General features: G+C 37.0%; 1 protein-coding gene across 2 annotated transcripts in view; it reads right to left on the reverse strand.

Moving 5' to 3' along the window:
* The window catches only part of dync1h1 (dynein, cytoplasmic 1, heavy chain 1), a 96,968-nt gene that overhangs the window by 63,442 nt on the left and 19,353 nt on the right, over positions 1 to 14,173 (reverse strand). For both annotated transcript variants that reach the window (XM_072568489.1, XM_072568491.1), the window contains exons 11-24: positions 12,344 to 12,490; positions 11,406 to 11,546; positions 11,130 to 11,306; positions 10,816 to 10,926; positions 10,601 to 10,720; positions 9,261 to 9,500; positions 8,721 to 8,876; positions 8,147 to 8,260; positions 7,110 to 7,220; positions 6,811 to 7,020; positions 5,878 to 6,024; positions 5,289 to 5,455; positions 5,035 to 5,208; positions 64 to 229 (exon numbers count right to left, since the gene is read on the reverse strand). In XM_072568489.1, coding sequence (XP_072424590.1) covers positions 64 to 229; positions 5,035 to 5,208; positions 5,289 to 5,455; positions 5,878 to 6,024; positions 6,811 to 7,020; positions 7,110 to 7,220; positions 8,147 to 8,260; positions 8,721 to 8,876; positions 9,261 to 9,500; positions 10,601 to 10,720; positions 10,816 to 10,926; positions 11,130 to 11,306; positions 11,406 to 11,546; positions 12,344 to 12,490 — 2,181 coding nt within the window. The remainder of the gene's footprint in view (positions 1 to 63; positions 230 to 5,034; positions 5,209 to 5,288; positions 5,456 to 5,877; positions 6,025 to 6,810; positions 7,021 to 7,109; positions 7,221 to 8,146; positions 8,261 to 8,720; positions 8,877 to 9,260; positions 9,501 to 10,600; positions 10,721 to 10,815; positions 10,927 to 11,129; positions 11,307 to 11,405; positions 11,547 to 12,343; positions 12,491 to 14,173) is intronic.

Consider the following 14,173-nt stretch of genomic DNA (forward strand, 5'->3'; position numbering starts at 1 on the left):
AAACAATATACTAGTGAACTTGAGATGACAAAGCTAAGAAATGAAGTAAACATGTAAATATACCTCTTCTCCCTCACGTGATGCAATCCCCAAGACAACAGTAGCATCTTCATTGAGAATGATACTAGAAACACCAGCAAACATCTTCTTAAAGTGCTTCTGCAATTTAGCCACATTCTTACTGTTGCCAATAATTTCCAGCAAGTCCTCATCACCAACAAAATAAAATCTGAAATTCAGTACAAATATAGATATGATTATTAATGAACACTAAGATACGTAACAAAAGGTAAGCAGCATTAGGCTACTCTGCCACAGTAAACTGGAAAATCTGTTAATGGATAAAACAACTGAAGAACAGTGGGAGGATGTAAAGAAACATTTAGTGCAATACAGAACCAGTTTATACCAGAGAGGGGAAAAAAAACTACACTTCATAGGGGAAAAAACCATAGCCATGAACAACTAAAGAAATAATATATTACTAAAAGGACTTACAAAAATACAAAACACAACACGCCCTGCTGAATGGGACAGATACAAAGACCAAAGGACCAGAAATGGAAAAACTGGCGAAGGGCATCAAAATCAATGAACATTTAGAGCAACATAAACAAAACAGAAATCCTGTGCTCAGGAGCAATGTTGATCCACTAAAGACTGAAAGTGGGGATATCAATGACTATGGGGAAATACCAGATTTTAATTTGTCTGCCTCAGTATATCCAATAGAAAAGGAGGCTAGCTTGCTATAAACCCAGAGGAAATTAACAGTGGATCAAAACAGGGACTTAAAATCATTAATAATAAAGAAATTAATGGTCAAATCCCCAGGACCTGAAGGTTTCAATCTTCAGAAGCAAAAGGAAGGAGTGATGTACAGTAAAAAAAATTTAGAGTATCTACAGATGTTTCCGAGATTCAGGAGTCATCCCTCTGGATTTGAAAATTGCAAGTTAATCTGCTTTTTAAAGTAGGGCTAAAGGCGAAAACAGGAAATTACAGACTAGTCAGCCTAATATCTGTGGAGGAGAAATTGTTGAAGTCTATAATCAAGGATAACTAACTGAAAATCTGAAGTGCTCAATAGAGGACAAAGAGCATGGATTCATGACAGATAGGTCATGCCTGACAAACCTCAAATTGTTTCTTTTTGTTTTGAAGAGGTAAACAAAGTTGACAGGTGAATGTCTGTTCAGGTTGTTTAAACAGACTTCCAGAGGTACTTGATAAAGTTCTATGTAATAGACTTAACGAAGACAGAAGCCCAAAGATTTGAGGGCAAATTATGAACATGTCTAGGAAATTGGTTGAGTGGCAGGTGAAAGTAGGGATAATAGGTACTCAAATTGGCAGGATGTGACTAGTGATGTCCCACAAAGATCTATGCAAGGCCTCAATTATGCACATTTATTAATGACTTGCAATTTGTTGATAAAAAGTTAGGCAGCATCGTAGACATGCAGATGGTAGTATAAAATTACTAATGGATATTAATAGACTTGGGGAATGAGCATAACAATTGCAGATAATTTCAAAACAAGCAAGTGAGTTATCCATTTTGGATCAAAAAGGACAGAACAGGGCACTTTCTGGACAGTTCGAAGTTGAATATAGTTAAGCGTTCATGTGCATAGATCTTTAAAAAGCCATAAAAATGTGCAGAAAATAATCAAGGCAGCTAATCAAAGTTGGCCTTTATATCAAGAGGGCTGAATTTTAAGGATGCAAAAGTCATAAAACCAGCTATAAAAAAACCTCTCGTTAGACCCCACTTGTAATACTGACAACAGATCTAAGCATCACACCTTAGGATATGCGACGTTGAAGCAAGTATAATGTAGGTTTATAAGAATGAAACCTGGACTTCAGGGGGATTAAGTATTAGGTAAAGGTTACACAAATTAGGCTTGCTCTCTCTAAAATTTAGAACATCTGGGGTGAACAGATTAGAGTTTTCAAATATATTAACAGCAAGAAAGAGTAAATAAACAATTTTTGCTGGATCCTGGAACTAATGGGCATAGCCTGGAAGTCAGGGCCACACCTAATTGCTGTTCAGGAAAAATTATAGAAAGTACTTCTACAAACAAGGGTGGTTAAGATTTAGAATTCTCTTCCACAAATGGCAGTTCAAGCTAGATCAGTTGTTCAGGTTAAATCAGAGACAGAAGTTTACATTAAGCAAAAGTATTATGGGATATGGGTGTTAGGTGTTATGGTGTATGGAGTTAGGTGTAGATCAGCCATGATCTCATTGATTGGCAGACAGGGCTGAAGGGCCTACTCCTGTTCATAATAAGAATTAAAGGAAATGTTCTTACAAAAGTATCATGGACTCGAGAGGGTGGATTGTTAATCAAAATTGAGATTGATTTTTTTTAAATCAGAAAGGGAAACAAGAGTTATGGGGAAATGACAGGAAAATGGAATTGCGGTTATCAGGTTAGCCATTCTCTCAATGAATGGTTTGATGGGCTGAAGATCTATATCTACTCCTTCATGGTCTTCTAACCAATTAATAAATTCATAGTTGAACAATATCAATTTTACTTTCCAATCCTATCCCACATCTTTTTATCCCTTTACTGTCCAATCATCTACTGAACTCAGTTGTGATCTTCAGAATCAAACATCAATTACATTTCAGACTAAGGGAAGAGACCTTTGCTCATCTCAGTCCTAAATTGGACAAAACCCCTAATTCTAAACATACAAACAGGAAAGACAGTTTCTTAGCACCCACCTTGTCAAGCCCTTTCCGAGCGTTGTTTTAATGAGATTATCTCCCATTTAGAGGGCAACCATCTCAGCTCATATACAATCTGAAGAATATTCATTGTGCCTAATTTACAGCAAGCTTGTCCTTCCTCAGACAAGAACAATACATATTACTCAATATGGTCAAACCAAAACCTTAAAATCACAAGGATTTTCTTACTCTCCTATTCAAACCCTCTCATAATAAAGATTAACATAACACTGGACTCTCCACTGCTTGCACACTCCAAAGAAACAGCACTGGATACCTGGAAACCACCTGAAAGAGTTGCCCTTCTAGTCACACAACATCTTGACTTACAATGACATTGACATGCTTTCAGTGGCACGTCCCTCTAACAGCAGTGTTCAAGAAAATTAGGAATTGGCAATAAATACCAGTTTTGCCAGCCATCTCAAGAACAAGGAGATGATGATATAGTGTAATATCACTTGACTAAGATTCTAAAAGACCCAAGCTGGGGTCAAAGATTCAAATGTTCTCAACTGAGTGTCTTGGAATGAAAGCTATTCTCAGTGGACTTATCACTAAACCTTGATGCCCTAAGCAGCATTGGCATAACAGCACTGTTTGAAAAGCAATTTACAACTAGCTGTTTTATGTACTTTAAACAATGGTTAAATCCAAGTTGACATTCACTGTCCTATTTTGGAATAACAAAATAATGTCTGACATTTTCAAAGCTTGCATTAAATTCTCAGACAACATCCATTGCAATCCTTATAAAGTTATTGGTTTCTCCAAAATATTCAACTAGAGTGGTCAAGCATAATGAGTTTTTTTTTTACAAATCTGCGCTGGCTCTCAATTAACCCAAAATTCACATGCCACATTTTTACCAATTCTAATACCTTCTCCACCACTTTGCTTCATCATAATAGCCTCTAATTACCAGAAATGTTTATCCTTTCTGTGCAATATCATTTACCAGTCTCCAATCCTTTAACATCTCTGTACCTACAGAGATTTTTACTATTTGACTAGGTCTTCTGTGGTCACCAATGCCACTTTAGTAACCTAGGATGCCAACCACCCACACCAGTCAGTCAATTTATCTAAGTTTAGCTAGCCTGTCCATTACGTACATTCAAATCAATTTTTGAATCCAACCACTTCCTTTACCCATTTCTTCTGCTATTATTTTGTCAGCATCTTCTATCTTCATAAACACTATTATGAGCCTGGCCCTAGGCCTCTAAGCTCCCTTGCCCTTTTTTTGCAAACATGCCCCATCTAATCTCTTAGTATGTACTATTTACATACTGACAGACTATTTCTCATTCCCTTTTACATTAATTGTCATTCTACTTTCCTATTCTTCCTTGTCAGTCATGTTTCCCTCTTCAGATCCTCTCTACTTTATTTAGCCTGGTTCTCACTCAATTCACCTGCCATGCCTCAATTTATTGAGAATATAATAAAACAAATCTCCTTCATTCAAGGTTTTACTTCTTATTTTTCCTTTGAAGTGCTCTTAAGACTGTACATGAAATACCCCCTCAAACATAGATCTATTGGCTTTTCCTGACAACCATTGGTTCCTTTCTACCCAGTCTAAATACCCTCTTGTCCCATTGAAGTTAGACCACTTTTGAGTTTGAAGTTCAATCTAAAATTGCGCCATGTCTTCCTGCATTATTAAAATTCTACGATATGATCAACCTTACCAAAAGGTGTTTTCCAACAGAGGATTGGCCCTCCTCAGTTCTCAGCACCAGACCTAACAATTCCTCCCTCTTAGTTGGATTAAGAATATACTGGACAAGGATGAGTTTCTAAGTAATTTTTGGAAATATATCTCACTTCCTTATTATTGCAAATTGTTTTTCATCTCTAATCAAATGGATTTGGTCTTTGCCTCTCGACGACATCCCCTTTTTACACTACAATATGTTCCTTAATGAGCGCTGCTCATCCACCTACCATTTTAACTCGATTGCTTCTAAACATTTGTACCCTTGAATAATAAACACTCAGTTCTTACTATGGCAAATCCCAGTTCCCATGACTGCAATTACATGATATTACCAAATAGCTGTTTTTGATTATAGTTCAATGTTATTCACCACATTTCATATACTTATGCCCATACATTTCAAACATGTAATGTTACTTCAGTCTTTTAGTCTGCTCTTTTCAAATATAAAGCAACTTGTTTCTCTAGAAATTTAAGTTTTTTCCCTACTTGTAATTTCTCTTCGTTCAAGCACTGTGTAGTCACGTGTTTTATGGAAAAAATATTTAAACACTACCGAGGAAAGGATGAGCGTTCTCTCTCCAAGTATTCTCCTAAAGCCTTCTGTATCTTGCCCAACAAATCTGCCAATCGTTCCAACGACCGCTGCACTCCAGGGATATTCAAAACATCCATGACGAGGGGAGATTTGGTCACTTTCTTCATGAGTGCTAGGAACTCTGTGCTGATGCTGTATAAAAATAACAGTCAGATCATTCAAAAATTCTTAAACTCCAGTATAAGTGTTTAAATATGAACCCATTCATATACCTCTGGAATCTTTGAGTTTCCACAGGCAGCAAATGTTTAATGTCAGCACTTCCTGTAAAGATTCCTTCAAGGTAGACCCAGCGACGCTGAACATCAATCCATACATCAAAGAGGGCCATTATACGATTTAGCTTATCTTCCCAGCTCAATGCATCTTCCTCAAAGACCTACAGAAATGTTATAATTAGCACAAAAAATTGGTGTTCAACATATATAGTCTGCAAACTGTATAATCAAACTATTCTCTTGGGAAAGCCAATGCTGAATCTACAAGCAAATTGAACAGAGCAGAAATTCTTAAATGTCTCAAAACAAAAAAACTAGAAGTTCACTGCATTGAAAATGACTACAAAAGACACACAGATACCTTGTAATTTGGCAATGCCTAATGCAATGTGAGCGAAAGCATGAAGGAATAGAAATTAAAATGCAAAATTATAAAATACGAACTCAAAATCAGAAATGTATAATTGTAAAACATAGGCCGGAAGGGGGAATTAAACACAATCCCAAAGAATTTCATCTCAAAAAGGAAAGAGGGCAAAGCGTTTGGCAACAAAATGTTAAAAACATCGCCGTAAATACTTGCCTTGTAATAAGGGGATAGCTTCATGGCCGATACACTGTTGATGTGCTCTTTCACCTTGTTAAACAGGTCATCCCAGCCACGGATCAACCTACATTTGTTTTGATAGTTCACCAAATCCAATTCGTAAGAGTTCCACATCTCTCTAATCTGTTAGAAAGTTTTAAAACAAGATAAATTGTACAGAATTATAGAATTTAGCCCAATGATTGACATTTCTGATGCCAAATTAATGCAAACGTTTGGAAGATAACTTGAATAAAAGCAGTGTTTCAGAATTTCAGATTACCAAACGTTGCAGAAAATTTGTCTTGCCATCACATTTTTAAGCAACCGTGGACAAAGATATAAGGCTAAATCTGTGTGAATTTTAATTTCAGATGAACTAGAGGGCATAGATTTAGGGTGAGAGGGGAAAGATATATAAAAAAAAAAAGACCTAAGGGGCAACTTTTTCGCGCAGAGGGTGATGTGTGTATGGAATGAGCTACCAGCTGACGTGGTGGAGGCTAGTACAACTGCAACATTTAAAAGGCATCTGGATGGACATATGAATAGTAGGGGTTTGGAGGGATATGGGCTGGGTGGAGGCAGGCGGAACTAAATTGGGTTGGAATATCTGGTCGGCATGGACAAGTTGGACCAAAGGATCTGTTTCTATGCTGTACATCTTTATGACTCTATGCAGGCCAAAAATCTAGTGAACAACTGGAAGAATAAGACATTTGAAGTTCTACCATTTGTATTAATTAAGGCTTATAGATACTGATTAGTGTTGGTGCTATGAATACAAGACAAATTATAAACAGCTGTAGCTATCCAATATTTTATCCATTCTGGAAATAGGTTTAAATTGTTCACAAAGCTATCCCTTCTTCAATTGTGACCTTCCCTCAAAACTCAAGATGAAGGCACTTCATACTTGAAATTACTAACCTGTTTCAGGAATTCCTCCAAAGCCATTTCTCCCTGGGCTACAAGTAACACATCCTTAACAATGGCCTCATTTTTTTGCAAGTCAACATCCCATATCTGGCCCAGTGTTAATTCAGACACTACCCAGTTAACATGGAGGCGTTTCATCAGCTGTTTCCAGTGACGATCCTTCAATGCCTCAGACTTTAATTCGATCACCAACATGTTAATCTACAAAACAATTTTTTTTAAATTGATGTGTTATTGTTTGACCAAGTATGTAGAAACTTTTGTCAATGTATTTAAATTATATGGCATACCTTCATGTAGCCCTTCAGAAGTCTCTGTACAAACTCGTATGATGCATACTGGCGCAGGCGAGCTGGGAAATTCTTCAGTTGGTTAAGTAACCCATCCAAGTTCTGACGAAGCTATTTTAAGCAGAAATAAGTTATCTGTGAGATAGTTTTTATAGATAATTGACATGTATAAACATAAGGAACTCAATCTGTATTTGAACATTATCCTAAGGGGCTGTCTTTTATGCCTTAAGACAATATCACATGCATCATACATTAAGTTAGGGAGAAAGAGGAACAATTTCCAAATTAGTACCTGAAAAATGACAAAGACATAGTTCTTGTGCTGTTGGTACAACTATAACCAGAAGTTAGCATTGATCATCTACTGGACACAAGGACAACTAGAAGAATACGATACTTGAAGTTCTGCCATTTATACTCATTAAGGCTTATAGAAAACGTTGAGGTACTAACTGGTTAGTACTATTTTTACTTACTTTTAAATTGAAGGCGACACAGTAACCTGAAGGTGGCACTTCTAAGTACCTATGGAGTGTGCTTAGCACATGGACTTAATCTGTAGTTTACAGATACTGTCAAGGATGGTAAAACTCTGTCCTGTGGTCTACCATTACTAAACTCTGACTAAACAGGTTTCTATGACCAGCCAAAAGCAAACTGACATGGAAAGCATTATCTAGGTTACATTTAAAACATGTATAGATGGGTTTTAAAAATCTATTATTCGCTTGTATGCTCAAGGAAACTCAACAAGCACTCAACTGTACTTGGCTGCAGGGCCTATGTGTATAACTGTTTGCTTTGTATATATGTGCTTGGCACAAGAAAGTGTACTCTCCCCACTCTTTTCAAATCAGCCAAAATCCTCTACCCACCACCCTAAGCGTCACCTCTTAACCATCGAACAGAATACTCATGCTTTACAATTAACCATCAAAAGACAGATAGATACTAAAAGCGGTTTGCTAAGGGGGCTTCTCAAAAGGGTGTAAAAAAAATAAACTTTCAACAGAATGAGTAAGTTCATTTCATACTTTGCGTGGCTGCACGGAAACCCATGGTTGTTCTTTCAGTTGATCAATTTGTTCCCAGACTTTGGACAGCTCAGACCAGACTCCTTTGAGATCCTGCAGTTCTTCCAAAGCAACCTAATCAAAGTGAAGGTAAAGGGTGAATTTAAGCGCTGTAGTCAATAGGAAGCATTGGTGAGAATTATATTCAAGATACAAGCCACAAATGTCCATAATCAGAAGAAAGATCAAGCAGGGACATGCAGATAATAGATCTGTCCAGACCAAAATAGAAGGATACTTTTTAACCAAGGTTTGCCCTTTAAATTAGCTGTGACAGTGACTCTCCCACTCACTTCACATCACATACTTGTTAAAAAAGGCATTGTCCAGAAAATGAAGCAACACCCATTAAAACAAAGCCTTTTATAACAGGTTTCCCCTCTCTCTATCCCACCAAGAATCAGAACAGTGCTGAAAGTGGCCAAGATTGTCAGCAGCACAGAAATTCCATCAACAACTAGTTGCCTGATTTATGCCAGGAGTAGTTGCGCACACCATATCAAATCTCAACTTCAAAACTTGTTAGAATACATACTTGTACTCGTTCTTCACTTCCGCTGAGCAATCCTGTATCAGTCAGCTCCAAAGCCTCTTTAGCTTTTGCACATTTTTCACGATCATCTTTCAGACGACCAAATTTTCCTTCGTAGATAGTGAGTGCTTGCAGGGCATCCTCTGGACGAAGATTCCCCTAAGTAACCAGTACGTTTTTTAATATAATTAATATATACATATTGTACTTCATATAATTGGAGTTTGTTATTTCTTAAATTACACTAGCACGAGCAATATGACTTTTGTCCTAATTCTAGATTAAAACATTTCAAGACATAATTTTACTAACATTTCCTTTTCTGACTAATGATGCATTGTTTCACAACTTATGCAAAAATTATAGTAGACGAAATATTTACATATTTCTTCAGATAAAGTTTTTTTGGGTTATATACCCTTGAAAAGTACAACTAGAACCATAGAAAATAATGTAGAGAGTTAGTGCAAACCATGTAACATATGACAGGAAGATATGGAAAACCAATTTCTAAAAAGGTTTGAAATATGGAAAATCATTTACCGCCACAGGTTTGGTTTTCTCCCATTCACCCAAGAGATCAGTAGTACGACTTTCTACAGCACGATCCTCTTGAACAATCTTCATTTGCAGATTAGCCACTTGCTGCTGAATAGCGCTGTCCTTCCTACGCATAATGTCATTGAAAGCGCCCCATTCTCCCTCAATATTATCAATGTAAAGCCAAGATGGAGGAAATTGGAACCGCTGTTTTTCCAGTAAGCGTTGGCCATTGCGATAAAGCTAAAGATTGAAAAATAGTCTATATGCTTCACTCTGCAGAACATGAAATCATGCCTGACAAATTTACTAGAATTCTTTGGAGGTAGTAACAAGCAAGATAGATAAAGGGAAAGTAGAGGATGCAATGTATTTGGATTTTCAGGTGGTGTTTGGTAACCACACCCATTAGGTTACTTTATAACAGCATACAGCTTTGCAAGGTAGTATACAGGTATGAATAAAGTAGTGGCTAACTAACAGAAGTTGGGATAAGAGATATTTTAAGGATGGAAACTAAGTAGGAGAGCCACACAGATCGTTGCTTGGGCCACAATAATTTACAAAACCGATTAATGACGTGGAAGAGGAGGAAAAGTAGAATACTATAGCCGGGGTTGTGATGGACACAAACATGGGATGTCAAGTGCTGAGGATGATAGAATCTGAAGAGGGATGTAGACAGATTTAGCGAGCGTGAAAAAAACTTGGCGGAGGGAATGTGAGAAAATGCAAATAAAAGTTATGCAATTTCACAAGAGGAGCTAAGATTATTTAAATGGAGAAAGATTGCAGAAAGCTTAAAAAAAGAGGGGGGATTTGGAAGTCCTCAAACACAAAAAGCTAATATTTGAGTTCAGTGGGCAATAGGGAAAGATGTCCTGAGAGGTTTATAAAAATAATGAGAGGTATGGACCGGGCTAATTGCCAAAGGTCTTTTTCCACCAAGGTAGAGGAGTCCAAAACTACAGGGCATAGGTTTAAAGTGAGGAGGGGGGGGGGGGGGTTAAAAAAAAGATTTAAGGGGCATATATGGAATGAGCTGCCAGATTAAATGGAAGAGGCTGGTACAATTACAATATTGAAAAAGGCATCTGGATGGGTACATGGATAGAAAGGATTTAGAGGGATATTGACTTAATGCTGGCAAATGGGACTACATTAATTTAGGATATTGGGTCAGTATAGGCAATTTGAACCAAAGGATCTGTTTCTGTACTGTACAACTCTGACTCTGTAATACCAAGTAAAGTGAAAGGGAACAAAAATAAGAAATTTGTATTTTCATTCTATAGAACAGTCATCTGTAATGATGAAATTAAAAAGTAATACCCAATACTTACATCTACTTGTTTCTCAAACTGCTTGATCTTGCGCTTCAAAGACTGCACATAGGTTATGAAGGTCACAGCATCAGAAGTACTAGCAGTATCAACTGAGTGCTGCTCCAACTCTTGACGAGACTGGATATTTAAAAAGTCAACATTTAGAGTCAGGACACCAATGGGCAAAAATCTATAAATGCTGCACACATTGTATCAAAGCTTACACTCCTTACCTTAGAAATCTGAGAATGGAACTCCTGCATATTCTGACCAAGCATCTGTCCAAATTTGCTAAGAACCTCCTTATGCCAAGAATCATATTTTAAATTGACCTTTGACTGCACCTAGAAGAATTTAAACAAGCACACAGAACGACTTTCACTAACTGGACAAATCAAAGACCTCGAGTAATCACAATAGTTGCTCCATGTTAACACTTCAAGTCTGACTATTTATATCTTACCAAAAAGGCTATTCAATAAACAGGCTAATGAAGCTTTTGTTTAAACCACATAAAAGAGAAAAGTCTCTGATTTAATACTCTTACCTTTCCATAATCAATGACAACAGGCCCAAATTCCTTTCTAGTTTCGGCATTGTCAAAGGTTCCTCTGGCCTTTCTGATTTGGACAAGCAGAGCTTGCCATTTGTTCAGATCATCTTCCAGACGGTTATAGATATTTTCAGGTTGCATATCCCACAAACACTGGTACTGAAGCCAAACCTAACAAGAAAAATGTAGCACATGTAGAAGGATTTGTTGAATGGAGCAAGACCCAAGGTACAATAATCTTCAAGGTACAGCAATCTTCAAAATGCTTACCTTGACATATTTTTCAACTTCTCTGACAATTCCCATTACAGCTTCATGAGCTTCTTCCAAAGCAGCTGGCCCATCTGGCATTCTTGTGAGTGCATTCCGGTAAAATTTCTCCTCTTCAGACAGTTCATACTGAAAGCCAACCTAGTCAGATTTTGCAGATATGGGGTTTGTAAAAGGAAAGTTACTTTGTGTCAAGGTATCTTACAGAATTCCAAGTCACATTAATAACTTCACTACAACTTTCAAAAATTAAAAATGGAGCCAAAATTTGAGTCACTAGTATTTCAAATCCATCAAGAGTAAACTAACCAGCAAAGCTTAATAGTCAGCATATCAGCTAAAGAATCACAATTACATAATCTAGTTAACATATAACCAAAGTTTAAAACCGCTAAGACGACAAAGTACCTTTGGTATTGAGTGTTTTGTGAGTGTAAGCCAATGTCTAGTGGTGACGCATTGGGATCTGTATTGGGCCCTTTCTGCTGGTGGTATAATTGATTTAGGCTTGAATGCAGGAGAGTTGATCAGTACATTCACAGATGATATGAAAATTAATTGTGTATTAAACAGTGATAACAATAGCCTTGGACTACAGGAAGATATAGAAAGGCTGGCTGGATGGACTGATCATGGCAAACAGAATTCAATCCAGGCAAATGTGAGGGGATGTACTTGGGTGGGACAAATAAAGCTACAGACTACATGAGCATGAGTAGGACCACGGGGAACACGACGATTAGAGGAATCTTCTATGTACGGTCTTATTTGTCGGCCGGCACATGAAATAAGCAAAGTTGAATAGGAAACCATACTGAAAACACATTCATTCTGATTTTGAAAGTTACATAAATTATGCCAATCAAGGTTTCATATCAAATTAACATTATGAACAAATCCCTCCATAAAACAGAAAACTTCAGTCACTCTTTACTCACCTGATATCGTTGACTCTGTATTCTAGGGAGTGTTAGAATAATCATCTTCCAGCTAAACAGCTCTTGGTATAACTTATATCTACAGTCTTCGATTGGTGGATGCAAATAAATGACCTGATTTGTGATGTGAAGTTCATGTACTATGTTCTATAAGTAAGAGGACGAGAAAAGAGTTTTCAAAGTCTCTTGAAGAATAAATATTTCCTTATTTAAATCTATTCAAGACAACTTCAGCACCAGAGAAGAAATGCCAGAAAACATTTAATAGAAACAAACAAACACTGAAATGAAATACATTCTCACAATGGGTTTTATATCCAGGTTATCAGTGTTTGAATATGTTAATCAAGTGCATTATTGCAGATTTAATGGTAGCCAACTTCTGTCTTGGGAGTTGACTGATTAGAAACAGACATTGATAGAATGTTACAGCATGGGTCATTTAGTTAACTGTGCATTGTTGGCTTTTCAAAACAGCTATTAAATTAGTCCCACCATCTGCTCTTTTCTCATTCATATGTGCTCTTTCCAAAGACATATCCTTAGCTTGATGCTTGACCCCAAGCTTTGAGTTTTGGGTTGTTTCTCATTATAAGATTGTCAGGGGGAAGTTAGCGGGTTCAGATCTGCTTTAACTGGAACAGAAATCAAATATGCATTTCTGGCATTATTCTGAACCATAAGCAAGCCATTTTCTCTCTTTCCCAGTCTTTGGTGTTTTTAGTTTTCAAGTATTTGCCCAGTCCTCCTCTTTAAAACACAGAATCTGGTGCAGAACCTTTTCCCTTTATTTTAATATAAATTTGAAGAAAAGCTGAGGAGCTATAATGCCCCACTTACTCCTCTTTCTGCCACTAGCAACGGTCTTCCCCTATTTTATCTATAATAAGCTCGTAAAGATTCCAAACCCTTTAATATATTTGTTAATTTACTCTATTCAAAAGGGGAATTATTCTAATCTCTATACAACTATTCTTTCATCCCTATCATTGAAGTAGTTTTCCTTTGTACTAAGGTCATTGTAACTTTCCTAAAGTGATGCTCAGAAATGCTCATAATATTCCAAACTAGTCCCATAGTTTGACATCATTTCCTTGATTTTGTGCTGCATATCTACTTATAAAGCCATGAATACCTTATCTTCTTTTTAAGCAGCTTTTCAATTTGTCCAGCTGCCACTGAAAACTTGTAAACGTACTACCCAGTTCTCTAGATTTCCTGTAATACCTTTAAATAGTATTCAAGTTTCATCATTCATCCTGCTAAAATGAATCACTTCATATTTCTCTCCTTTAAAATTCCATCTGTCAAATATCTGCCAATTTCACCACCCTGAAGTCTACATCCTCCTCACTAAGACATTTTTAAGCTTTTCATTTGCAAATGTTGGAATCAGGTCCAGTACATCCAATTTGAAGTCATCAACATACAACTGAAAGAGTTGGCTCAGCATTTAACCATGGGGAGACAGTTCCTTCCAGGTGAGATAACAGCTCACTACTAATACCTACTTTGTATCCAAACAACTACTTGCCCTTTAATCCCTACAAACATGTCTTTTCCTTGTCTTCATTAGTTGGGGCATAGGATATAGGAGCAAGGAAGTCTTACAGAAATTTTATAAAATGTTAGTTAGACCACAGATGGAAAAAAAAAGGTGCGGCAAACAGAACTGCACAATCAGAAAGACGATTGCGCTGGAGAGAGTGCAGAGGAGATTTACCAGGATGTTGCCTGGGATGAACAATAAATCTCGTTTATTTTTCTTGTAGCAGAGGAAGCTGAGGGGAGGTTCTGATTGAAGTAGACTCAGACAGGATAGATCAAAGA

Source organism: Chiloscyllium punctatum, chromosome 4 (assembly GCF_047496795.1).
Source record: "Chiloscyllium punctatum isolate Juve2018m chromosome 4, sChiPun1.3, whole genome shotgun sequence".
NCBI lineage: Eukaryota > Metazoa > Chordata > Chondrichthyes > Orectolobiformes > Hemiscylliidae > Chiloscyllium > Chiloscyllium punctatum.